Below are 26598 nucleotides of genomic sequence, written 5' to 3' on the forward strand. Positions count from 1 at the left end.
CACTCAGCAGGCTCAAGCAAGCTAAAACCCCACATGGTAGCAAAAACTAACTAGCAGTTAGAAATTATAGAAATTATTTAACCTCTTGCCTCTACCTGGGACGCTTGCGTCCCAACTAGAGCTCTGGAAATGCAAATGCGCTACGCTAAATGCTAATAGTATTAGTTAAAACTCAAAAGTTCATTAAAATACACATGCAGGGTATCAAATTAAAGCTACACTCGTTGTGAATCCAGGCAACAAGTCAGATTTTTAAAATGCTTTTCGGCGACAGCATGAGAAGCTATTATCTGATAGCATGCACCAATACACTACAACAGAAAAGCACAGCAGGGGACGTAAACAAAATAATTAGCATTTCGGCGTTACACAAACCGCACAATAAAATAGAAAACAGTCATTACCTTTCACCATCTTCTTTGTTGGCACTCCTAGATGTCCCATAAACACTATTGGGTCTTTATTTCGATTAAATCGGGCCATATAAAGCCAAGATATCGTTATATGTAGACTGTGTGATAAACGAAAAAAACAGCGATTTCACAACGTAACGTCATTTTTAAAATTCAAAAAGTAGACGATAAACTTTCACAAAACACTTCGAAATACGTTTGTAATGCTACTTTAGGTATTAGTAAACGTTAATAAGCGATAAAAATCATCCATAGGCGATGTAGAAATCATTAGCTGTCGTCTTGGAAAAAATTTCAGGAGAGAGCTCTTCCGGAATGATCTGGGCGGAGACCGGAGGTAAGTCGTGCCCCTCTTTCGGTTCAACCAAGAATCAAAGATGATTCAATTCACAAGACTCTAGACAACATGGGGATGCTGTGGGAGTTGAATGCTCGGTCTTATCTAATTCGGCTCACTGTTAACAATTGCTGGAAGTGGCGCAAGGATATTTATTTCCATTTTCTGTGATCAGGTTTTCCTGCGCTTTCCGATGTAACGCACGTTATGTAATAGCCACAGTCGTGATTTAACCAGTTTTAAAAACGTCCGAGGGTTTCCTATCCACACATTCTAACCATATGAACGTACTATATTCCTGGCATGAGTAGCAGGGCGCTGAAATGTTGCGCGATTTTTAACAAAATGTTCAAAAAAGTAGAGGGTCGACTGAAGAGGTTAAACACACTTTGTGGAGGCTACTATTTACTAGTTGACAAAAAATAATTAAAAATATTTTCGCCCCACCCAGTATTGCAATCAAAACTTACCAGAAAGCATGTAGTATTTGGCTCAGACAGTGTAGTCGTGTGTGCTCAATAGCATCTCATTAGTGTGCAAGATCTTGATAATCAGCTGTGATGTGATGGAAGAATGCACTGTGCATGCAGAGGGTTGCAATTCCATTGAATTGGGGATATTTTAACCAAAATATGCCACAAGACCGATAATTGCCTTGTGTATCCCACAAAAAAAAGGTTAACTGTTATAAGCCAACTTTTTTTGGATGAATTTAAGCAAAATTCCCCAAATTCCAGGGCTTAACTTCCCATGGAAAATCTCCATAAATTTACCGGAAAGTTTCCCACCCTTTGCAACCCTAGTAGACATGCTTGTTATTGAATTATAAATAAACCACTGACCGTGTCACCAGCAAAGCACCCCCACACCATCACACCTTCTCCTCCATGCTTCACGGTGGGAACTACACATGCGAACATCATCCGTTCACCTACTCTGCGTCTCACAAAGACACGGAGGTTGGAACCAAAAATATCAAATTTGGACTCATCAGACCAAGGACAGATTTCCACCGGCCTAATGTCCATTCAATCAAATCATTTGATTTCAATTCTTTTACATCAGCCGATGTCACAAAGTGCTATACAGAAACCCAGCCCATAATATGGACTTGGTCTTTTACCAAATAGGGCGATCTTCTGTATACCACTCCTACCTTGTCACAACACAACTGATTGGCCCAAACACATTAAGAAGGAAAGAAATACCTCATAAAGCTGGTTGAGAGAATGCCAAGAGTGTGCAAAGCTGTCATTAAGTAAAAAGGGTGGCTACTTTGAAGAATCTCAATTATAACATATATTTTGATTTATTTAACCCTTTTTTGGTTACTTAATGATTTACTACATGTTATTTCATAGTTTTGATGTCTTCACTTATTCTAAAATGTAGAAAAACCCTTGAATGAGTGGGTGTGTCCACATTTTGACTGGTACTGTGTGTATTTGTTCACATTTGTAAGTAATCTAAAATACTCTATATTGTTTTGGCCCGTGTTAAACATTTGTACTGCTCTTTCTCCTGTCATGTAAGTCGCTGTTCTGTCATGGCAGGTTTGACCCAGACATCCTGGTGGGCTACGAGGTCCAGATGCGTTCCTGGGGCTACCTCCTCCAGCGGGCATCAGCACTCGGTGTGGACCTGTGCCAGCAGCTTTCCCGGGTACCAGGTAGGGTGGCACTGATCCTGGCCCCCTCTGCTGCAACAACACTGCTTTATTACCAATACAAATAGTCTGATTGATGGAAGAATATGAACTTCCTCTCCTAAAGGAAACAGTGACAATTGTTAATTACACAGCTTGATATGTGTTTTGTTTGTTACATATTTGGTAGGGTGGCGCTGACCCTGGCCCTGTTTGCTGCCACAACACTGCTCACTCACACCTTTTAGCTCCTATAAAACAGGTCTGATGCGAGAATAAAATAAGCACTTCCTCTCCTAAAGGAAGCCGTGTAATGTAGCTAATCCACAGCTTGAGAGCTTGTTTATTGAGTGTAGATATTTCTCTGTGATTTAGGTAAAGTATTGTGTTTCGTAGCATGGGGGTGTTCTATTTGAAATCTGATTTGATTAAAATACTGTGCAATTGTGGGAGTGAATTTATGCTCCACTCCAGTGTATTCAAATACAGTATATTGGCACTCATACAGAAACCTCGAGCAGGTTTATTTCTGACGTTCTACTGCTCTATACCCATTCTATCCAGGTCAAAGGAGAATGTCGTCTGGCTGCTCCTCCATGGGTGTAATAACGTCTGTATGTCTGTTGTCTTCAGGTAACGCCAAAGAGAACCATTTCGCAGCAGAGAGAGACGAGTATAGAGCAGACACCATGACAGAGATACACATCATCGGACGTATCGTCATCGACCTGTGGAGAATTATGAAGACTGAGGTAGCTGCTGCTGCAGACGTTATTAATCACTTCCCTTTTATTTTAACAACATAACCACCAGATGCTTTGGTTTCTTAGGTCATTTGTAAGTGTGTATTTCATAGTTTTTTCCCCCAGGTGACATTGAACAACTACAGTTTTGAGAATGTGGCCTTCCACGTCCTGCACCAGCGCTTCCCCCTGTACAGCCCCCGCTCCCTGTCAGACTGGTTCGACCACAACACTGACCTGTACAGGTGGGCAATACACCATCCTACTGCATACACTCACACCCATTTACCTGGCTGATCTCTCTTTTCAAGAGCCGACAGCCATGGCAGCTCTGCTTCTTGCTCCTAAGCAACTTTGCAGTATTTTGTTTTTTTGTGTCTTATTTCTTACATTATTAGTCCAGAATGTTTTTTGTGTTATTGTATACAGACAGAAATAACTTTTGGATATCTGAGCGGTGGTAACTCACCAGCATTATGATTTTCCCGAATTGGATCCTTTGTTCGTACCCCCCAGGGCAATTTAACTTATTCCAGAGGCTGCTCCAAGATGCAGCCGGTGGAGGAGAGGTATTCGGAGTGGACTTCTAGTCTGACTCAGGAGTCGTGCACACCAGCCACCGCTTCTGAGTATATAACCCGCTAATGTTCAGTCTCTGGACGAGCTCAGGGTGAGGAGCTCCGTCCAGAGAGACATCAGGGACTATAACATACTCTGTTTCACGGAATCATGACTCTCTACGATTATACTGTCCTTGTCCATACAGCCAGCTGGGTTCTCAGTACATCGCGCAGACAGGAATAAAGAACTCTCCGGGAAGAAGAAAGGCGATGGTGTATGTTTCATGATTTACTACTCATGGTGTGATTGTGATAACGTACAGAAACTCAAGTCCTTTTGTTCACCCGACCTAGAATACCTCGCAATCAAATGCAGACCGCATTACCTCTCAAGATACATTTCTTTGGTTATAGTTGTGTATATTCTCCCTCAAAACGATACCACGACGGTCCTCAAGGAGCTACACTGAACACCACATATCCACATATCCTGAGGCCGCATTTATTGTAGCTGGGGATTTTAACAAAGCAAATTTGAGGAAAACGCAACCAAAGTTCTATCAATACATTGACTATAGTACTTGCGCTGCTAAAACAATCGATCACTGCTAATCCCCCTTCCGGGATGCCTGCAAGACGCTCCCTGCCCTACCTTCTTCAAATCAGATCACGACTCCATTTTGCTCCTCCCTTCCTATCAACTCAAACAAGAAGTACCCATGCTAAGGTCTATTTAACACTCTTCTGACCAATCAGAATCCATGCTTCAAGATTGTTTTAATCACGCAGACTGGGATATGTTCCGGGTAGCCTCTGAGAATAACATTAACGTATACACAGACACGGTGACTGAGGAAGTGTGTAGGCAATGTGGTTCCCAATACCAACACCAGAAACCGTGGATAGATGGCAGCATTCATACAAAACTGAAAGCACGAACCACCGCATTTAACCATGGCAAGGTAACTGGGTATATGGTAGAATACAAACAGTGTAGTTATTCCCTCCATAAGGCAATCAAACAGGCAACACGTCAGTACAGAGACAAAGTGGAGTCGCAATTCAACGGCTGACATGAGACGTATGTGGCCGGGTCTACAGACCATCACGGATTACAAAGGGAAAACCAGCCAGGTCGCGGATACCGACGTCTTGCTCTCAGACAAGTTAAATAGCTTCTTCGACCCGCTTTAAGGATAACACAGTGCCACCGACGCGGCCCGCTCCCAAGGACTGTGTGCTCTCCTTCTCTGTGGCCGACGTGAGTAAGACATTTAAGAGTGTTAACCCTCGCAAGGCTGCCGGCCCAGACGGCATCCCTAGCCACGTCCTCAGAGCATGCACAGACCAGCTGGCTGGAGTGTTTACAGACACAGTCCATACTTGTTTCAAGATGTCCACCATTGTTCCTGTACCCAAGAAGGCAAAGGTAACTGAACTCAATGACTATCGCCCCGTAGCACTCACTTCTGTCATCATGAAGTGTTTTGAGAGGCTAGTTAAGGATCATATCACCTCCACCTTACCTGAACCCTAGACCCACCTCAATTTGCATACCGCCCCAATAGATACACAGACGATGCAATCACCGTCGCACTGCACACTGCCCTATCCCATCTGGACAAGAGGAATACCTATGTAAGAATGCTGTTCATTGACTATAACACCATAGTACCCTCCAAGCTCATCATTAATCTTGGGGCCCTGGGCATCCTGACAGGCCGCCCCCAGGTGGTGAAGGTAGGAGACAACACCTCCACGTTACTGATCCTCAACACAGGGACCCCACAAGGGTACGTGCTCAGCCTCCTCCTGTACTCCCTGTTCAACCATGACTGTGTGGCAACGCAAGCCTCCAACTCAATCATCAAGTTTGCAGACGACATAACAGAGGAGCTGATCGTGGACTTCAGGAAACAGCAGAGGGAGCACGCCCCGATCCACATCAACGGGACCGCAGTGGAAAGCTTCAAGTTGAAAAGCTTCAAGTTCCTCAGTGTACACATCACTGACAATCTGAAATGGTCCACCCACACAGACAACAGCGCCTCTTCAACCTCAGGAGGCTAAGGAAATTCGGCTTGGCCCCTAAGACCTTCACAAACTTTTACAGATGCACAATTGAGAGCATCATGTTGGGCTGTATCACCGCCTGGTACGGCAACTGCACCTCCCGCAACCGCAGGGCTGTCCAGAGGGTGGTGCGGTCAGCCCATCGCATCATCATGGGCTCACTGCCTGCCCTCCAGGACACCTACAGCACCCAGAAATATCATCAAGGGCATCAACCACCCGAGCCATGGCCTGTTCACCCCACTACCATCCAGAAGGCGAGGTCAGTACAGGTGCATCAAAGCTGGGATCGAGAGACTGAAAAACAGCTTCTGTCTCAAGGCCATCAGACTGTTAAACAGCCATCACTAGCTGGCTTCCACCCGGTTACGCAACCCTGCACCTTAGAGGCTGCTGCACTATTTACATAGACATGGAATCACTGGCCACTTTAATAATGGAACCGTAGTCACTTTAATAATGTTTACATACTGCTTTACTCATCTCATATGTACATACTCTATTCTACTGTATTTTAGTCAATGCCACTCCGACATTTCTCATCCTAATATTTATATATTTCTTAATTACATTATTTTACTTCAGATTTGTGTCTATTGTTGTGAATTGTTAGATACTACTGCACCGTTGGAGCTAGAAACACAAGCATTTCGTTACACCTGCAATAATATCTGCTAAATATGTGTATGTGACTAATAAAATTTGATTTCATTGATGTGCTCCCATTAATACTATCGTCAGGGGTGCAACTTTCACTGAGGCAACCGTGTGGTTTAGGACCATGCGGACGTCTCTAACCAGTCCAGTAGGCTGTTTGGAGTGTTTATCCGACTAGATAAAAAAAAAAAATAATAATAATTATGCCCCCCGCCCCCCACACAAAAGTTGCGCCCCTGACTATAGTCACAATTTTTTGGTGATAAACTCTTTATTGGTTCTTCATACCAATTCAGTTGAAACAGACGATAAATCGTGTCTTTATATCTGCAGTACTTTTGATTTCCTGGATGAAGTTGACCCCGACTGTGTTGTATGTCTGCCAGGTGGAAGGTGGTGGACCACTATGTTAGCCGGGTGGGCGGTACCATGCAGCTTCTCCAGCAACATGACATCATCGGCAGGACCAGCGAGCTGGCCAGGGTGTTTGGGATCCAGTTCTATCACGTGCTCACCAGGGGATCCCAGGTCAGGACCCAGCACACGTTGGAACGTTATGAGATGTGAATTAACACTGTGTTGATCTCTCCTCTCTCCTCCCTGCTACAGGTACAACATGGTGTTTCGTGCCAAGGGTATTATAGTAAACTGTTTTTCTATTTAATTTCATTTATATATATTAAAATTCAGTTTATGTTCAGTTTGTTTTCTGACCTGATTTACACATTTTGATTTAGTTTTTGTTGTATCGAAATGTTAATATTTAGTTTTAGTGTCGGGATAGAAGGAATGTGTGGGAGGCTAGGAGCCATTTGGGTTGTATAGTTTGTTTTTTGGGATGTCACTTCCTGCAACTTGGGTCAGTAATATATAAGGTGACGGGTCAGGTCATAGTTTAGGTTAGGTTTAAATTGTAAAGCCAACCTCAATGTCACTTGGATTTAAAAGGAAGAGCACAGAGACTGGTGCAAAGGAATCTGGTGACACCAATCCAATGCTTTTTAACTTTAATAGTACAGATCTATCTAAATCAGTTTCACAGCAGCAAAATAATCCTGCAGCAACAACAAATGTGGATTATAATTATTGGACATGTTTGTAGGGGTTGATAAAAAAATTCTATGAGACGAGTGATCGAATTTAGATAGTATATCTCTGTACACGTTAGAAGAATCAAGTTGGCTACCCCCCATTAGTTATCTAGTGATACACAAACTATTCTTATTTGGAAAAATGGCCATCTCCTGGCTGCATTTACCTGCCAGATTGTTAGCTTTAAATCCCCACAAAAGCTTGAAAACCACATTTACATTAAAAATATATATATAATTACTAAAACTGAACAAATTTCGTGACTGTTTTATTTTTACTTCGTTTTGGGATCAAAGATAGTTCCAGTATAGCTTTATTTTTTTAAACTGGTTTATTTATTTGTTTACTAAATTGTTTTTTTCATGATTTTAGTTTTCGTTTACTATAATAACCTTGCTTCACTCACTGTCCAATGTAGCTGATATGCCTCTCATTTAGGGCAGTTGAAGTTCAGGCTCACCTCTACCTCCCCCTCTGTGGTAGACTAGAAGGTGTATGTCTGGCTCACCTCTACCTCCCCCTCTGTGGTAGACTAGAATGTGTCTGTCTGGCTCACCTCTACCTCCCCCTCTGTGGTAGACTAGAATGTGTCTGTCTGGCTCACCTCTACCTCCCCCTCTGTGGTAGACTAGAATGTGTCTGTCTGGCTCACCTCTACCTCCCCTCTGTGGTAGACTAGAATGTGTCTGTCTGGCTCATCTCTACCTCCCCTCTGTGGTAGACTAGAATGTGTCTGTCTGGCTCACCTCTACCTCCCCCTCTGTGGTAGACTAGAATGTGTCTGTCTGGCTCACCTCTACCTCCCCCTCTGTGGTAGACTAGAATGTGTCTGTCTGGCTCACCTCTACCTCCCCCTCTGTGGTAGACTAGAATGTGTCTGTCTGGCTCACCTCTACCTCCCCCTCTGTGGTAGACTAGAATGTGTCTGTCTGGCTCACCTCTACCTCCCCCTCTGTGGTAGACTAGAATGTGTCTGTCTGGCTCACCTCTACCTCCCCCTCTGTGGTAGACTAGAATGTGTATGTCTGGCTCACCTCTACCTTCCCCTCTGTGGTAGACTAGAATGTGTCTGTCTGGCTCACCTCTACCTTCCCCTCTGTGGTAGACTAGAATGTGTCTGTCTGGCTCACCTCTCCCTCCCCCTCTGTGGTAGACTAGAATGTGTCTGTCTGGCTCACCTCTACCTCCCCCTCTGTGGTAGACTAGAAGGTGTATGTCTGGCTCACCTCTACCTCCCCCTCTGTGGTAGACTAGAATGTGTCTGTCTGGCTCACTTCTCCCTCCCCCTTTGTGGTAGACTAGAAGGTGTCTGTCTGGCTCACCTCTACCTCCCCCTCTGTGGTAGACTAGAATGTGTCTGTCTGGCTCACCTCTACCTCCCTCTCTGTGGTAGACTAGAAGGTGTATGTCTGGCTCACCTCTACCTCCCCCTCTGTGGTAGACTAGAATGTGTCTGTCTGGCTCACCTCTCCCTCCCATTTTGTGGTAGACTAGAATGTGTCTGTCTGGCTCACCTCTACCTCCCCCTCTGTGGTAGACTAGAATGTGTCTGTCTGGCTCACCTCTACCTCGCCTTCTGTGGTAGACTAGAATGTGTCTGTCTGGCTCACCTCTACCTCCCCCTCTGTGGTAGACTAGAAGGTGTCAGTCTGTTTCTGGGATCTAGGAATTGGTGATTGTTCAGTGGATGGTCAGAATTAGTACTTCATACCACAAATGAAAGGAAAGATGATCAAAGGGAACAAGGGAACTTTATATAAAGACTGAGCTAAACTAGATAGAGAGGAGTTGTCAGTGATCAGTCTACTGAGAAAGTCAGATGAGATGTCTCACTGTACTCTGCCCTCTCTCCCTGTCCTCTCTCTCCGCGCTGCTGTACCGTGTCTCTCTGCTCTCTCTCCTCTCTCCTCCCTGCTGTACCGTGTCTCTCTGCTCTCTCTCCTCCCTGCAGTACCTTGTCTCACTCTGCTCTCTCTCCTCTCTCCTCCCTGCTGTACCATGTCTCACTCTGCTCTCTCTCCTCTCTCCTCCCTGCTGTACCATGTCTCACTCTGCTCTCTCTCCTCTCTCCTCCCTGCTGTACCATGTGTCTCACTCTGCTCTCTCTCCTCCCTGCAGTACCTTGTCTCACTCTGCTCTCTCTCCTCTCTTCTCCCTGCTGTACCTGGTCTTACTCTGCTCTCTCTCCTCTCTCCTCCCTGCTGTACCATGTGTCACTCTGCTCTCGCTCCTCTCTCCTCCCTGCTGTACCATGTCTCACTCTGCTCTCTCTCCTCCCTGCTGTACCTTGTGTCTCTCTGCTCTCTCTCCTATCTCCTCCCTGCTGTACCTGGTCTCACTCTGCTCTCTCTCCTCTCTCCTCCCTGCTGTACCATGTGTCACTCTGCTCTCTCTCCTCTCTCCTCCCTTCTGTACCATGTCTCACTCTGCTCTCTCTCCTCTCTCCTCCCTGCTGTACCATGTGTCACTCTGCTCTCTCTCCTCTCTCCTCCCTGCTGTACCATGTCTCACTCTGCTCTCTCTCCTCTCTTCTCCCTGCTGTACCATGTGTCTCACTCTGCTCTCTCTCCTCTCTCCTCCCTGCAGTACCTTGTCTCACTCTGCTCTCTCTCCTCTCTCCTCCCTGCTGTACCATGTGTCTCACTCTGCTCTCTCTCCTCTCTTCTCCCTGCTGTACCTGGTCTCACTCTGCTCTCTCTCCTCTCTTCTCCCTGCTGTACCTGGTCTCACTCTGCTCTCTCTCCTCTCTTCTCCCTGCTGTACCATGTGTCTCACTCTGCTCTCTCTCCTCTCTTCTCCCTGCTGTACATGGTCTCACTCTGCTCTCTCTCCTCTCTCCCTGCTGTACCATTTGTCACTCTGCTCTCTCTCCTCTCTCCTCCCTGCTGTACCTGGTCTCACTCTGCTCTCTCTCCTCTCTTCTCCCTGCTGTACCTGGTCTCACTCTGCTCTCTCTCCTCTCTCCTCCCTGCTGTACCATGTGTCACTCTGCTCTCTCTCCTCTCTCCTCCCTGCTGTACCTGGTCTCACTCTGCTCTCCCTCCTCTCTCCTCCCTGCTGTACCGTGTCTCTCTGCTCTCTCTCCTCTCTCCTCCCTGCTGTACCATGTGTCTCACTCTGCTCTCTCTCCTCTCTCCTCCCTGCTGTACGGTGTCTCTCTGCTCTCTCTCCTCCCTGCTGTACCTTGTGTCTCTCTGCTCTCTCTCCTCTCTCCTCCCTGCTGTACCGTGTCTCTCTGCTCTCTCTCCTCTCTCCTCCCTGCTGTACCATGTGTCACTCTGCTCTCTCTCCTCTCTCCTCCCTGCTGTACCATGTGTCACTCTGCTCTCTCTCCTCTCTCCTCCCTGCTGTACCATGTGTCACTCTGCTCTCTCTCCTCCCTGCTGTACCTTGTGTCTCTCTGCTCTCTCTCCTCTCTCCTCCCTGCTGTACCTGGTCTCACTCTGCTCTCTCTCCTCTCTCCTCCCTGCTGTACCATGTGTCACTCTGCTCTCTCTCCTCTCTCCTCCCTGCTGTACCATGTCTCACTCTGCTCTCTCTCCTCCCTGCTGTACCATGTCACTCTGCTCTCTCTCCTCTCTCCTCCCTGCTGTACCATGTGTCACTCTGCTCTCTCTCATCTCTCCTCCCTGCTGTACCATGTGCCACTCTGCTCTCTCTCCTCCCTGCTGTACCGTGTCTCACTCTGCTCTCTCTCCTCTCTCCTCCCTGCTGTACCATGTGTCACTCTGCTCTCTCTCCTCTCTCCTCCCTGCTGTACCATGTGTCTCACTCTGCTCTCTCTCCTCTCTTCTCCCTGCTGTACCTGGTCTCACTCTGCTCTCTCTCCTCTCTTCTCCCTGCTGTACCTGGTCTCACTCTGCTCTCTCTCCTCTCTTCTCCCTGCTGTACCATGTGTCTCACTCTGCTCTCTCTCCTCTCTTCTCCCTGCTGTACATGGTCTCACTCTGCTCTCTCTCCTCTCTCCCCCTGCTGTACCATTTGTCACTCTGCTCTCTCTCCTCTCTCCTCCCTGCTGTACCTGGTCTCACTCTGCTCTCTCTCCTCTCTTCTCCCTGCTGTACCTGGTCTCACTCTGCTCTCTCTCCTCTCTCCTCCCTGCTGTACCATGTGTCACTCTGCTCTCTCTCCTCTCTCCTCCCTGCTGTACCTCGTCTCACTCTGCTCTCCCTCCTCTCTCCTCCCTGCTGTACCGTGTCTCTCTGCTCTCTCTCCTCTCTCCTCCCTGCTGTACCATGTGTCTCACTCTGCTCTCTCTCCTCTCTCCTCCCTGCTGTACCATGTCTCACTCTGCTCTCTCTCCTCCCTGCTGTACCTTGTGTCTCTCTGCTCTCTCTCCTCTCTCCTCCCTGCTGTACCGTGTCTCTCTGCTCTCTCTCCTCTCTCCTCCCTGCTGTACCATGTGTCACTCTGCTCTCTCTCCTCTCTCCTCCCTGCTGTACCATGTGTCACTCTGCTCTCTCTCCTCTCTCCTCCCTGCTGTACCATGTGTCACTCTGCTCTCTCTCCTCCCTGCTGTACCTTGTGTCTCTCTGCTCTCTCTCCTCTCTCCTCCCTGCTGTACCTGGTCTCACTCTGCTCTCTCTCCTCTCTCCTCCCTGCTGTACCATGTGTCACTCTGCTCTCTCTCCTCTCTCCTCCCTGCTGTACCATGTCTCACTCTGCTCTCTCTCCTCCCTGCTGTACCATGTGTCACTCTGCTCTCTCTCCTCTCTCCTCCCTGCTGTACCATGTGTCACTCTGCTCTCTCTCATCTCTCCTCCCTGCTGTACCATGTGCCACTCTGCTCTCTCTCCTCCCTGCTGTACCGTGTCTCACTCTGCTCTCTCTCCTCTCTCCTCCCTGCTGTACCATGTGTCACTCTGCTCTCTCTCCTCTCTCCTCCCTGCAGTACCTTGTCTCACTCTGCTCTCTCTCCTCTCTCCTCCTCCCCCTGCTGTACCGTGTCTCACTCTGCTCTCTCTCCTCTCTCCTCCCTGCTGTACCATGTCTCACTCTGCTCTCTCTCCTCTCTCCTCCCTGCTGTACCATGTCTCACTCTGCTCTCTCTCCTCTCTCCTCCCTGCTGTACCGTGTCTCACTCTGCTCTCTCTCCTCTCTCCTCCCTGCTGTACCATGTGTCTCACTCTGCTCTCTCTCCTCTCTCCTCCCTGCTGTACCTTGTCTCACTCTGCTCTCTCTCCTCTCTTCTCCCTGCTGTACCTGGTCTCACTCTGCTCTCTCTCCTCTCTCCTCCCTGCTGTACCATGTCTCACTCTGCTCTCTCTCCTCCCTGCTGTACCTTGTGTCTCTCTGCTCTCTCTCTCTCCTCCCTGCTGTACCTGGTCTCACTCTGCTCTCTCTCCTCTCTCCTCCCTGCTGTACCATGTCTCACTCTGCTCTCTCTGCTGTACCATGTGTCACTCTCTCTCTCTCCTCTCTCCTCCCTGCTGTACCATGTGTCACTCTGCTCTCTCCTCTCTCTCCCTGCTGTACCATGTCTCACTCTGCTCTCTCTCCTCTCTCCTCCCTGCTGTACCATGTGTCACTCTGCTCTCTCTCCTCTCTCCTCCCTGCAGTACCTTGTCTCACTCTGCTCTCTCTCCTCTCTCCTCCCTGCTGTACCATGTCTCACTCTGCTCTCTCTCCTCTCTCCTCCCTGCTGTACCATGTCTCACTCTGCTCTCTCTCCTCTCTCCTCCCTGCTGTACCATGTCTCACTCTGCTCTCTCTCCTCTCTTCTCCCTGCTGTACCTGGTCTCACTCTGCTCTCTCTCCTCTCTTCTCCCTGCTGTACCTGGTCTCACTCTGCTCTCTCTCCTCTCTTCTCCCTGCTGTACCATGTGTCTCACTCTGCTCTCTCTCCTCTCTTCTCCCTGCTGTACATGGTCTCACTCTGCTCTCTCTCCTCTCTCCCTGCTGTACCATTTGTCACTCTGCTCTCTCTCCTCTCTCCTCCCTGCTGTACCTGGTCTCACTCTGCTCTCTCTCCTCTCTTCTCCCCCTGCTGTACCTGGTCTCACTCTGCCATGTGCTCTCTCTCCTCTCTCCTCCCTGCTGTACCATGTGTCACTCTGCTCTCTCTCCTCTCTCCTCCCTGCTGTACCTGGTCTCACTCTGCTCTCCCTCCTCTCTCCTCCCTGCTGTACCGTGTCTCTCTGCTCTCTCTCCTCTCTCCTCCCTGCTGTACCATGTGTCTCACTCTGCTCTCTCTCCTCTCTCCTCCCTGCTGTACGGTGTCTCTCTGCTCTCTCTCCTCCCTGCTGTACCTTGTGTCTCTCTGCTCTCTCTCCTCTCTCCTCCCTGCTGTACCGTGTCTCTCTGCTCTCTCTCCTCTCTCCTCCCTGCTGTACCATGTGTCACTCTGCTCTCTCTCCTCTCTCCTCCCTGCTGTACCATGTGTCACTCTGCTCTCTCTCCTCCCTGCTGTACCATGTGTCACTCTGCTCTCTCTCCTCTCTCCTCCCTGCTGTACCATGTGTCACTCTGCTCTCTCTCCTCTCTCCTCCCTGCTGTACCATGTGTCACTCTGCTCTCTCCTCCCTGCTGTACCTTGTGTCTCTCTGCTCTCTCTCCTCTCTCCTCCCTGCTGTACCTGGTCTCACTCTGCTCTCTCTCCTCTCTCCTCCCTGCTGTACCATGTGTCACTCTGCTCTCTCTCCTCTCTCCTCCCTGCTGTACCATGTCTCACTCTGCTCTCTCTCCTCCCTGCTGTACCATGTGTCACTCTGCTCTCTCTCCTCTCTCCTCCCTGCTGTACCATGTGTCACTCTGCTCTCTCTCATCTCTCCTCCCTGCTGTACCATGTGCCACTCTGCTCTCTCTCCTCTCTCCTCCCTGCTGTACCGTGTCTCACTCTGCTCTCTCTCCTCTCTCCTCCCTGCTGTACCATGTGTCACTCTGCTCTCTCTCCTCTCTCCTCCCTGCAGTACCTTGTCTCACTCTGCTCTCTCTCCTCTCTCCTCCCTGCTGTACCGTGTCTCACTCTGCTCTCTCTCCTCTCTCCTCCCTGCTGTACCATGTCTCACTCTGCTCTCTCTCCTCTCTCCTCCCTGCTGTACCGTGTCTCACTCTGCTCTCTCTCCTCTCTCCTCCCTGCTGTACCATGTCTCACTCTGCTCTCTCTCCTCTCTCCTCCCTGCTGTACCATGTGTCTCACTCTGCTCTCTCTCCTCTCTCCTCCCTGCTGTACCTTGTCTCACTCTGCTCTCTCTCCTCTCTTCTCCCTGCTGTACCTGGTCTCACTCTGCTCTCTCTCCTCTCTCCTCCCTGCTGTACCATGTGTCACTCTGCTCTCTCTCCTCCCTGCTGTACCTTGTGTCTCTCTGCTCTCTCTCCTCTCTCCTCCCTGCTGTACCTGGTCTCTCCTCTCTGCTCTCTCTCTCTCTCCTCCCTGCTGTACCATGTGTCACTCTGCTCTCTCTCCTCTCTCCTCCCTGCTGTACCATGTCTCACTCTGCTCTCTCTCTCCTCCCTGCTGTACCATGTCACTCTGCTCTCTCTCCTCTCTCCTCCCTGCTGTACCATGTGTACCATGTGTCACTCTGCTCTCTCATCTCTCTCCCTGCTGTACCATGTGCCACTCTGCTCTCTCTCCCTCCCTGCTGTACCATGTCTCACTCTGCTCTCTCTCCTCTCTCCTCCCTGCTGTACCATGTGTCACTCTGCTCTCTCTCCTCTCTCCTCCCTGCAGTACCTTGTCTCACTCTGCTCTCTCTCCTCTCTCCTCCCTGCTGTACCGTGTCTCACTCTGCTCTCTCTCCTCTCTCCTCCCTGCTGTACCATGTCTCACTCTGCTCTCTCTCCTCTCTCCTCCCTGCTGTACCGTGTCTCACTCTGCTCTCTCTCCTCTCTCCTCCCTGCTGTACCATGTGTCTCACTCTGCTCTCTCTCCTCTCTCCTCCCTGCTGTACCTTGTCTCACTCTGCTCTCTCTCCTCTCTTCTCCCTGCTGTACCTGGTCTCACTCTGCTCTCTCTCCTCTCTCCTCCCTGCTGTACCATGTCTCACTCTGCTCTCTCTCCTCCCTGCTGTACCTTGTGTCTCTCTGCTCTCTCTCCTCTCTCCTCCCTGCTGTACCTGGTCTCACTCTGCTCTCTCTCCTCTCTCCTCCCTGCTGTACCATGTCTCACTCTGCTCTCTCTCCTCTCTCCTCCCTGCTGTACCATGTGTCTCACTCTGCTCTCTCTCCTCTCTCCTCCCTGCTGTACCATGTCTCACTCTGCTCTCTCTCCTCTCTCCTCCCTGCTGTACCATGTGTCACTCTGCTCTCTCTCCTCTCTCCTCCCTGCAGTACCTTGTCTCACTCTGCTCTCTCTCCTCTCTCCTCCCTGCTGTACCATGTCTCACTCTGCTCTCTCTCCTCTCTCCTCCCTGCTGTACCATGTCTCACTCTGCTCTCTCTCCTCTCTCCTCCCTGCTGTACCATGTCTCACTCTGCTCTCTCTCCTCTCTTCTCCCTGCTGTACCTGGTCTCACTCTGCTCTCTCTCCTCTCTTCTCCCTGCTGTACCTGGTCTCACTCTGCTCTCTCTCTCCTCTTCTCCCTGCTGTACCATGTGTCTCCTCTCTCTCCTCTCTCCCTGCTGTACATGGTCTCACTCTGCTCTCTCTCCTCTCCCTGCTGTACCATGGTCACTCTCTGCTCTCTCTCCTCTCTCCTCCCTGCTGTACCTGGTCTCACTCTGCTCTCTCTCCTCTCTTCTCCCTGCTGTACCTGGTCTCACTCTGCTCTCTCTCCTCTCTCCTCCCTGCTGTACCATGTGTCACTCTGCTCTCTCTCCTCTCTCCTCCCTGCTGTACCTGGTCTCACTCTGCTCTCCCTCCTCTCTCCTCCCTGCTGTACCGTGTCTCTCTGCTCTCTCTCCTCTCTCCTCCCTGCTGTACCATGTGTCTCACTCTGCTCTCTCTCCTCTCTCCTCCCTGCTGTACGGTGTCTCTCTGCTCTCTCTCCTCCCTGCTGTACCTTGTCTCTCTGCTCTCTCTCCTCTCTCCTCCCTGCTGTACCGTGTCTCTCTGCTCTCTCTCCTCTCTCCTCCCTGCTGTACCATGTGTCACTCTGCTCTCTCTCCTCTCTCCTCCCTGCTGTACCATGTGTCACTCTGCTCTCTCTCCTCCCTGCTGTACCATGTGTCACTCTGCTCTCTCTCCTCTCTCCTCCCTGCTGTACCATGTGTCACTCTGCTCTCTCCTCCCTGCTGTACCTTGTGTCTCTCTGCTCTCTCTCCTCTCTCCTCCCTGCTGTACCTGGTCTCACTCTGCTCTCTCTCCTCTCTCCTCCCTGCTGTACCATGTGTCACTCTGCTCTCTCTCCTCTCTCCTCCCTGCTGTACCATGTCTCACTCTGCTCTCTCTCCTCCCTGCTGTACCATGTCCTCTGCTCTCTCTCATCTCTCCCTGCTGTACCATGTGTCACTCTCTCTCTCTCTCTCCTCTCTCCTCCCTGCTGTACCATGTGCCACTCTGCTCTCTCTCCTCTCTCCTCCCTGCTGTACCATGTCTCACTCTGCTCTCTCTCCTCTCTCCTCCCTGCTGTACCATGTGTCACTCTGCTCTCTCTCCTCTCTCCCTCCCCTCCCTGCTGTACCATTGTCTCACTCTGCTCTCTCTCCTCTCTCCTCCCTGCTGTACCTGTGTCTCACTCTGCTCTCTCTCTTCTCTCCTCCCTGCTGTACCATGTCTCACTCTGCTCTCTCTCCTCTCTTCTCCCTGCTGTACCATGTGTCTCACTCTGCTCTCTCTCCTCTCTCCTCCCTGCTGTACCATGTGTCTCACTCTGCTCTCTCTCCTCTCTCCTCCCTGCTGTACCATGTGTCTCACTCTGCTCTCTCTCCTCTCTCCTCCCTGCTGTACCATGTGTCTCACTCTGCTCTCTCTCCTCTCTTCTCCCTGCTGTACCTGGTCTCACTCTGCTCTCTCTCCTCTCTCCTCCCTGCTGTACCATGTCTCACTCTGCTCTCTCTCCTCCCTGCTGTACCTTGTGTCTCTCTGCTCTCTCTCCTCTCTCCTCCCTGCTGTACCTGGTCTCACTCTGCTCTCTCTCCTCTCTCCTCCCTGCTGTACCATGTCTCACTCTGCTCTCTCTCCTCTCTCCTCCCTGCTGTACCATGTGTCACTCTGCTCTCTCTCCTCTCTCCTCCCTGCTGTACCATGTCTCACTCTGCTCTCTCTCCTCTCTCCTCCCTGCTGTACCATGTGTCTCACTCTGCTCTCTCTCCTCTCTCCTCCCTGCAGTACCTTGTCTCACTCTGCTCTCTCTCCTCTCTCCTCCCTGCTGTACCATGTCTCACTCTGCTCTCTCTCCTCTCTCCTCCCTGCTGTACCATGTCTCACTCTGCTCTCTCTCCTCTCTCCTCCCTGCTGTACCATGTCTCACTCTGCTCTCTCTCCTCTCTTCTCCCTGCTGTACCTGGTCTCACTCTGCTCTCTCTCCTCTCTTCTCCCTGCTGTACCTGGTCTCACTCTGCTCTCTCTCCTCTCTTCTCCCTGCTGTACCATGTGTCTCACTCTGCTCTCTCTCCTCTCTTCTCCCTGCTGTACCTGGTCTCACTCTGCTCTCTCTCCTCTCTGCTGTACCATGTGTCACTCTGCTCTCTCTCCTCTCTCCTCCCTGCTGTACCTGGTCTCACTCTGCTCTCTCTCCTCTCTTCTCCCTGCTGTACCTGGTCTCACTCTGCTCTCTCTCCTCTCTCCTCCCTGCTGTACCATGTGTCACTCTGCTCTCTCTCCTCTCTCCTCCCTGCTGTACCTGGTCTCACTCTGCTCTCTCTCCTCTCTCCTCCCTGCTGTACCGTGTCTCTCTGCTCTCTCTCCTCTCTCCTCCCTGCTGTACCATGTGTCTCACTCTGCTCTCTCTCCTCTCTCTCCCTGCTGTACGGTGTCTCTCTGCTCTCTCTCCCCCTGCTGTCTCTCTGCTCTCTCTCCTCTCTCCTCCCTGCTGTGTCTCTCTGCTCTCTCTCTCTCTCCTCCCTGCTGTACCATGTGTCTCTCTCTGCTCTCTCTCCTCTCTCCTCCCTGCTGTACCATGTGTCACTCTGCTCTCTCTCCTCCCCCTGCTGTACCATGTGTCACTCTGCTCTCTCTCCTCTCTCCTCCCTGCTGTACCATGTGTCACTCTGCTCTCTCTCCTCCCTGCTGTACCTTGTGTCTCTCTGCTCTCTCTCTCTCTCTCTCCCTGCTGTACCTGGTCTCACTCTGCTCTCTCTCCTCTCTCCTCCCTGCTGTACCATGTGTCACTCTGCTCTCTCTCCTCTCTCCTCCCTGCTGTACCTGTGTCATGTCTCACTCTGCTCTCTCTCCTCCCTGCTGTACCATGTCACTCTGCTCTCTCTCCTCTCTCCTCCCTGCTGTACCATGTGTCTCACTCTGCTCTCTCTCATCTCTCCTCCCTGCTGTACCATGTGTCTCACTCTGCTCTCTCTCCTCTCTCCTCCCTGCTGTACCATGTGTCTCACTCTGCTCTCTCTCCTCTCTCCTCCCTGCTGTACCATGTGTCACTCTGCTCTCTCTCTCTCCCTCCCTGCAGTACCTTGTCTCACTCTGCTCTCTCTCCTCTCTCCTCCCTGCTGTACCATGTCTCACTCTGCTCTCTCTCCTCTCTCCCTCCCTGCTGTACCATGTCTCTCACTCTGCTCTCTCTCCTCTCTCCTCCCTGCTGTACCTGTGTCTCACTCTGCTCTCTCTCTCTCTCCTCCCTGCTGTACCATGTCTCACTCTGCTCTCTCTCCTCTCTCCTCCCCCCTGCTGTACCATGTGTCTCACTCTGCTCTCTCTCCTCTCTCTCCCTGCTGTACCTGTCTCACTCTGTCTCACTCTGCTCTCTCTCCTCTCTTCTCCCTGCTGTACCTGGTCTCACTCTGCTCTCTCTCCTCTCTTCTCCCTGCTGTACCATGTGTCTCACTCTGCTCTCTCTCCTCTCTTCTCCCTGCTGTACCTGGTCTCACTCTGCTCTCTCTCCTCTCTCCTCTGCTGTACCATGTGTCCTCTGCTCTCTCTCCTCTCTCCTCCCTGCTGTACCTGGTCTCACTCTGCTCTCTCTCCTCTCTTCCCCTGCTGTACCTGGTCTCACTCTGCTCTCTCTCCTCTCTCCTCCCTGCTGTACCATGTGTCACTCTGCTCTCTCTCCTCTCTCCTCCCTGCTGTACCTGGTCTCACTCTGCTCTCTCTCCTCTCTCCTCTCCCTGCTGTACTCTCTCTGCTCTCTCTCCTCTCTCCTCCCTGCTGTACCATGTGTCTCACTCTGCTCTCTCTCCTCTCTCTCCCTGCTGTACTCTGGTGTGCTCTCTCTCCTCCCCCTGCTGTACCTTGTGTCTCTCTGCTCTCTCTCCTCTCTCCCTCCCTGCTGTACCGTGTCTCTCTGCTCTCTCTCCTCTCTCTCTCCCTGCTGTACCATGTGTCACTCTGCTCTCTCTCCTCTCTCCTCCCTGCTGTACCATGTGTCACTCTGCTCTCTCTCCTCCCTGCTGTACCATGTGTCACTCTGCTCTCTCTCCTCTCTCCTCCCTGCTGTACCATGTGTCACTCTGCTCTCTCTCCTCCCTGCTGTACCTTGTGTCTCTCTGCTCTCTCTCCTCTCTCCTCCCTGCTGTACCTGGTCTCACTCTGCTCTCTCTCCTCTCTCCTCCCTGCTGTACCATGTCTCACTCTGCTCTCTCTCTCTCTCTCTCCCTGCTGTACCATGTGTCACTCTGCTCTCTCTCTCTCTCCTCCCTGCTGTACCATGTGTCACTCTGCTCTCTCTCCTCTCTCCTCCCTGCTGTACCATGTGTCACTCTGCTCTCTCTCACTCTCTCCTCCCTGCTGTACCATGTGCCACTCTGCTCTCTCTCCTCTCTCCTCCCTGCTGTACCATGTCTCACTCTGCTCTCTCTCCTCTCCTCCCTGCTGTACCATGTGTCACTCTGCTCTCTCTCCTCTCTCCTCCCTGCTGTACCATGTCTCACTCTGCTCTCTCTCCTCTCTCCTCCCTGCTGTACCGTGTCTCACTCTGCTCTCTCTCCTCTCTCCTCCCTGCTGTACCATGTCTCACTCTGCTCTCTCTCCTCTCTCCTCCCTGCTGTACCATGTCTCACTCTGCTCTCTCTCCTCTCTCCTCCCTGCTGTACCTGTGTCTCACTCTGCTCTCTCTCCTCTCTCCTCCCTGCTGTACCATGTGTCTCACTCTGCTCTCTCTCCTCTCTCCTCCCTGCTGTACCTTGTCTCACTCTGCTCTCTCTCCTCTCTTCTCCTGCTGTACCATGGTCTCACTCTGCTCTCTCTCCTCTCTCCTCCCTGCTGTACCATGTCTCACTCTGCTCTCTCTCCTCCCTGCTGTACCATGTGTCTCTCTGCTCTCTCTCCTCTCTCCTCCCTGCTGTACCTGGTCTCACTCTGCTCTCTCTCTCTCTCTGCCCTCCCTGCTGTACCATGTCTCACTCTGCTCTCTCTCCTCTCTCTGCTGTACCATGTGTCACTCTGCTCTCTCTCCTCTCTCTCCCTGCTGTACCATGTCTCACTCTGCTCTCTCTCTCTCTCCTCCCTGCTGTACCATGTGTCACTCTGCTCTCTCTCCTCTCTCCTCCCTGCTGTACCTTGTCTCACTCTGCTCTCTCTCCTCTCTCCTCCCTGCTGTACCATGTCTCACTCTGCTCTCTCTCCTCTCTCCTCCCTGCTGTACCATGTCTCACTCTGCTCTCTCTCCTCTCTCCTCCCTGCTGTACCATGTCTCACTCTGCTCTCTCTCCTCTCTTCTCCCTGCTGTACCTCGTCTCACTCTGCTCTCTCTCCTCTCTTCTCCCTGCTGTACCTGGTCTCACTCTGCTCTCTCTCCTCTCTTCTCCCTGCTGTACCATGTGTCTCACTCTGCTCTCTCTCCTCTCTTCTCCCTGCTGTACCTGGTCTCACTCTGCTCTCTCTCCTCTCTCCTCCCTGCTGTACCATGTGTCACTCTGCTCTCTCTCCTCTCTCCTCCCTGCTGTACCTGGTCTCACTCTGCTCTCTCTCCTCTCTTCTCCCTGCTGTACCTGGTCTCACTCTGCTCTCTCTCCTCTCTCCTCCCTGCTGTACCATGTGTCACTCTGCTCTCTCTCCTCTCTCCTCCCTGCTGTACCTGGTCTCACTCTGCTCTCTCTCCTCCCTGCTGTACCGTGTCTCTCTGCTCTCTCTCCTCTCTCCTCCCTGCTGTACCATGTGTCACTCTGCTCTCTCTCCTCTCTCCTCCCTGCTGTACCTGGTCTCACTCTGCTCTCTCTCCTCTCTCCTCCCTGCTGTACCATGTCTCTCTGCTCTCTCTCCTCTCTCCTCCCTGCTGTACCTGGTCTCACTCTGCTCTCTCTCCTCTCTCTCCCTGCTGTACCTGGTCTCACTCTGCTCTCTCTCTCTCTCTCCTCCCTGCTGTACCATGTGTCTCTCTGCTCTCTCTCTCTCTCCTCCCTGCTGTACCATGTGTCTCTCTGCTCTCTCTCCTCTCTCCTCCCTGCTGTACCATGTGTCTCACTCTGCTCTCTCTCCTCTCTCCTCCCTGCTGTACCATGTGTCTCTCTGCTCTCTCTCCTCCTCCTCCTGTACCTGGTGTCTCACTCTGCTCTCTCTCCTCTCTCCTCCCTGCTGTACCTGTGTCTCACTCTCTCTCTCTCTCTCTCTCTCCCTGCTGTACCATGTGTCTGCACTCTGCTCTCTCTCTCTCTCTCCTCCCTGCTGTACCATGTGTCACTCTGCTCTCTCTCCTCTCTCTCCCTGCTGTACCATGTGTCACTCTGCTCTCTCTCCTCCCTGCTGTACCTTGTGTCTCTCTGCTCTCTCTCCTCTCTCCTCCCTGCTGTACCTGGTCTCACTCTGCTCTCTCTCCTCTCTCTGCTGTACCTGTCTCACTCTGCTCTCTCTCCTCTCTCCTCCCTGCTGTACCATGTGTCTCACTCTGCTCTCTCTCCTCCCTGCTGTACCATGTCTCCTCTGCTCTCTCTCCTCTCTCCTCCCTGCTGTACCATGTGTCTCTGCTCTCTCTCCTCTCTCCTCCCTGCTGTACCTGTGTCACTCTGCTCTCTCTCCTCTCTCCTCCCTGCTGTACCATGTGTCTCACTCTGCTCTCTCTCCTCTCTCCTCCCTGCTGTACCTGTCTCACTCTGCTCTCTCTCCTCTCTCCTCCCTGCTGTACCATGTGTCACTCTGCTCTCTCTCCTCTCTTCTCCCTGCTGTACCTGTGTCTCACCTGCTCTCTCTCTCTCTCTGCTCCATCCTCTGCTCTCTCCCTGCTGTGCTGTACCGTGTCTCTCTGCTCTCTCTCCTCTCTCCTCCCTGCTGTACCGTGTCTCACTCTGCTCTCTCTCCTCTCTCCTCCCTGCTGTACCATGTGTCTCTCTGCTCTCTCTCCTCTCTCCTCCCTGCTGTACCGTGTCTCTCTGCTCTCTCTCCTCCCTGCTGTACCATGTGTCACTCTGCTCTCTCTCCTCTCTCCTCCCTGCTGTACCATGTGTCTCTCTGCTCTCTCTCCTCTCTCCTCCCTGCTGTACCATGTGTCTCACTCTGCTCTCTCTCCTCTCTCCTCCCTGCTGTACCATGTGTCACTCTGCTCTCTCTCCTCCCTGCTGTACCATGTGTCACTCTGCTCTCTCTCCTCTCTCCTCCCTGCTGTACCATGTGTCACTCTGCTCTCTCTCCTCTCTCCTCCCTGCTGTACCATGTGTCACTCTGCTCTCTCTCCTCCCTGCTGTACCTTGTGTCTCTCTGCTCTCTCTCCTCTCTCCTCCCTGCTGTACCTGGTCTCACTCTGCTCTCTCTCCTCTCTCCTCCCTGCTGTACCATGTGTCACTCTGCTCTCTCTCCTCTCTCCTCCCTGCTGTACCATGTCTCACTCTGCTCTCTCTCCTCCCTGCTGTACCATGTGTCACTCTGCTCTCTCTCCTCTCTCCTCCCTGCTGTACCATGTGTCACTCTGCTCTCTCTCATCTCTCCTCCCTGCTGTACCATGTGCCACTCTGCTCTCTCTCCTCTCTCCTCCCTGCTGTACCATGTCTCACTCTGCTCTCTCTCCTCTCTCTCCCTGCTGTACCATGTGTCACTCTGCTCTCTCTCCTCTCTCCTCCCTGCTGTACCGTGTCTCACTCTGCTCTCTCTCCTCTCTCCTCCCTGCTGTACCTTGTGTCTCTCTGCTCTCTCTCCTCTCTCCTCCCTGCTGTACCTGGTCTCACTCTGCTCTCTCTCCTCTCTCCTCCCTGCTGTACCGTGTCTCACTCTGCTCTCTCTCCTCTCTCCTCCCTGCTGTACCATGTCTCACTCTGCTCTCTCTCCTCTCTCCTCCCTGCTGTACCATGTGTCTCACTCTGCTCTCTCTCCTCTCTCTCCCTGCTGTACCATGTGTCCTGCTGTACCATGTGTCTCTCTGCTCTCTCTCCTCTCTCCTCCCTGCTGTACCATGTGTCACCTGTGTCTCTCTCTCTCCCTCCCTGCTCCATGTGTCACTCTCTCTCTCTCCTCCCTGCTGTACCTTGTGTCACTCTGCTCTCTCTCCTCTCTCTCTCCCTGCTGTACCTGGTCTCACTCTGCTCTCTCTCTCTCTCTCTCCCTGCTGTACCATGTGTCACTCTGCTCTCTCATCTCTCCTCCCTGCTGTACCATGTGTCACTCTGCTCTCTCTCCTCTCTCCTCCCTGCTGTACCATGTCTCACTCTGCTCTCTCTCCTCTCTCCTCCCTGCTGTACCATGTGTCACTCTGCTCTCTCTCCTCTCTCCTCCCTGCTGTACCTGTGTCTCACTCTGCTCTCTCTCCTCTCTCCTCCCTGCTGTACCATGTCTCACTCTGCTCTCTCTCCTCTCTCCTCCCTGCTGTACCATGTCTCACTCTGCTCTCTCTCCTCTCTCTCCTGCTGTACCTGTGTCTCACTCTGCTCTCTCTCCTCTCTCCTCCCTGCTGTACCTGTCTCACTCTGCTCTCTCTCCTCTCTCCTCCCTGCTGTACCATGTGTCTCACTCTGCTCTCTCTCCTCTCTCCTCCCTGCTGTACCATGTCTCACTCTGCTCTCTCTCCTCTCTCCTCCCTGCTGTACCATGTGTCACTCTGCTGTCTCCTCTCTCCTCCCTGCTACTCTCACTCTGCTCTCTCTCTGCTCTCTCCTCCCCCTGCTGTACCGTGTCTCACTCTGCTCTCTCTCCTCTCTCCTCCCTGCTGTACCATGTCTCACTCTGCTCTCTCTCCTCTCTCCTCCCTGCTGTACCATGTGTCTCACTCTGCTCTCTCTCCTCTCTCCTCCCTGCTGTACCTCTCACTCTGCTCTCTCTCCTCTCTTCTCCCTGCTGTACCTGGTCTCACTCTGCTCTCTCTCTCTCTCTCCTCCCTGCTGTACCATGTGTCTCACTCTGCTCTCTCTCCTCTCTCCTCCCTGCTGTACCTGTCTCACTCTGCTCTCTCTCCTCTCTCTCCCTGCTGTACCATGTCTCACTCTGCTCTCTCTCCTCTCTCCTCCCTGCTGTACCATGTGTCACTCTGCTCTCTCTCCTCTCTCCTCCCTGCTGTACCATGTCTCACTCTGCTCTCTCTCCTCTCTCCTCCCTGCTGTACCATGTGTCTCTCTGCTCTCTCTCCTCTCTCCTCCCTGCTGTACCTTGTCTCACTCTGCTCTCTCTCCTCTCTCCTCCCTGCTGTACCTGTGTCTCACTCTGCTCTCTCTCCTCTCTCCCCTGCTGTACCATGTCTCACTCTGCTCTCTCTCCTCTCTCCTCCCTGCTGTACCATGTGTCTCACTCTGCTCTCTCTCCTCTCTGCTCCCTGCTGTACCTTGTCTCACTCTGCTCTCTCTCCTCTCTTCTCCCTGCTGTACCTGGTCTCACTCTGCTCTCTCTCCTCTCTCCTCCCTGCTGTACCATGTCTCACTCTGCTCTCTCTCCTCTCTCCTCCCTGCTGTACCATGTCTCACTCTGCTCTCTCTCCTCTCTGTACTTCTCTCTCTGCTCTCTCTCCTCTCTCCTCCCTGCTGTACCTCTCACTCTGCTCTCTCTCCTCTCTCTCCCTGCTGTACCATGTCTCACTCTGCTCTCTCTCTCCTCCCTGCTGTACCATGTCTCACTCTGCTCTCTCTCCTCTCTCCTCCCTGCTGTACCATGTGTCTCACTCTGCTCTCTCTCCTCTCTTCTCCCTGCTGTACCATGTGTCTCACTCTGCTCTCTCTCCTCTCTCCTCCCTGCTGTACCATGTCTCACTCTGCTCTCTCTCTCTCTTCCCCTGCTGTACCATGTGTCTCACTCTGCTCTCTCTCCTCTCTCCTCCCTGCTGTACCTGTGTCTCACTCTGCTCTCTCTCCTCTCTCCTCCCTGCTGTACCATGTGTCTCACTCTGCTCTCTCTCCTCTCTTCTCCCTGCTGTACCTGGTCTCACTCTGCTCTCTCTCCTCTCTTCTCCCTGCTGTACCTGGTCTCACTCTGCTCTCTCTCCTCTCTTCTCCCTGCTGTACCATGTGTCTCACTCTGCTCTCTCTCCTCTCTTCTCCCTGCTGTACCTGGTCTCACTCTGCTCTCTCTCCTCTCTCCTCCCTGCTGTACCATGTGTCTCACTCTGCTCTCTCTCCTCTCTTCTCCCTGCTGTACCTGGTCTCACTCTGCTCTCTCTCCTCTCTCCTCCCTGCTGTACCATGTGTCACTCTGCTCTCTCTCCTCTCTCCTCCCTGCTGTACCTGGTCTCACTCTGCTCTCTCTCCTCCCTGCTGTACCATGTGTCACTCTGCTCTCTCTCCTCTCTCCTCCCTGCTGTACCGTGTCTCTCTGCTCTCTCTCCTCTCTCCTCCCTGCTGTACCATGTGTCTCACTCTGCTCTCTCTCCTCTCTCCTCCCTGCTGTACCATGTCTCACTCTGCTCTCTCTCCTCTCTCCTCCCTGCTGTACCATGTGTCACTCTGCTCTCTCTCCTCTCTCCTCCCTGCTGTACCATGTCTCACTCTGCTCTCTCTCCTCTCTCCTCCCTGCTGTACCATGTCTCACTCTGCTCTCTCTCCTCTCTCCTCCCTGCTGTACCATGTGTCCCTGCTCTCTCTCCTCTCTCCCTCCCTGCTGTACCATGTGTCTCACTCTGCTCTCTCTCCTCCTCTCTGTGTACCTTGTGTCTCTCTGCTCTCTCTCCTCTCTCCTCCCTGCTGTACC

At 51.9% G+C, this 26598-nt stretch overlaps 1 protein-coding gene across 5 annotated transcripts in view; it reads left to right on the forward strand.

The window, feature by feature from the left end:
* LOC115107674 (DNA polymerase zeta catalytic subunit-like) overlaps window positions 1-26598 on the forward strand; it is a 143216-nt gene that overhangs the window by 101311 nt on the left and 15307 nt on the right. For all 5 annotated transcript variants that reach the window (XM_029631181.2, XM_029631182.2, XM_029631180.2 and 2 more), the window contains 4 exons: window positions 2304-2419; window positions 3029-3147; window positions 3265-3383; window positions 6815-6956. In XM_029631181.2, coding sequence (XP_029487041.1) covers window positions 2304-2419; window positions 3029-3147; window positions 3265-3383; window positions 6815-6956 — 496 coding nt within the window. The remainder of the gene's footprint in view (window positions 1-2303; window positions 2420-3028; window positions 3148-3264; window positions 3384-6814; window positions 6957-26598) is intronic.

The sequence above is a fragment of the Oncorhynchus nerka genome, linkage group LG24, assembly GCF_034236695.1.
Source record: "Oncorhynchus nerka isolate Pitt River linkage group LG24, Oner_Uvic_2.0, whole genome shotgun sequence".
NCBI classification, from domain to species: Eukaryota; Metazoa; Chordata; class Actinopteri; order Salmoniformes; family Salmonidae; genus Oncorhynchus; species Oncorhynchus nerka.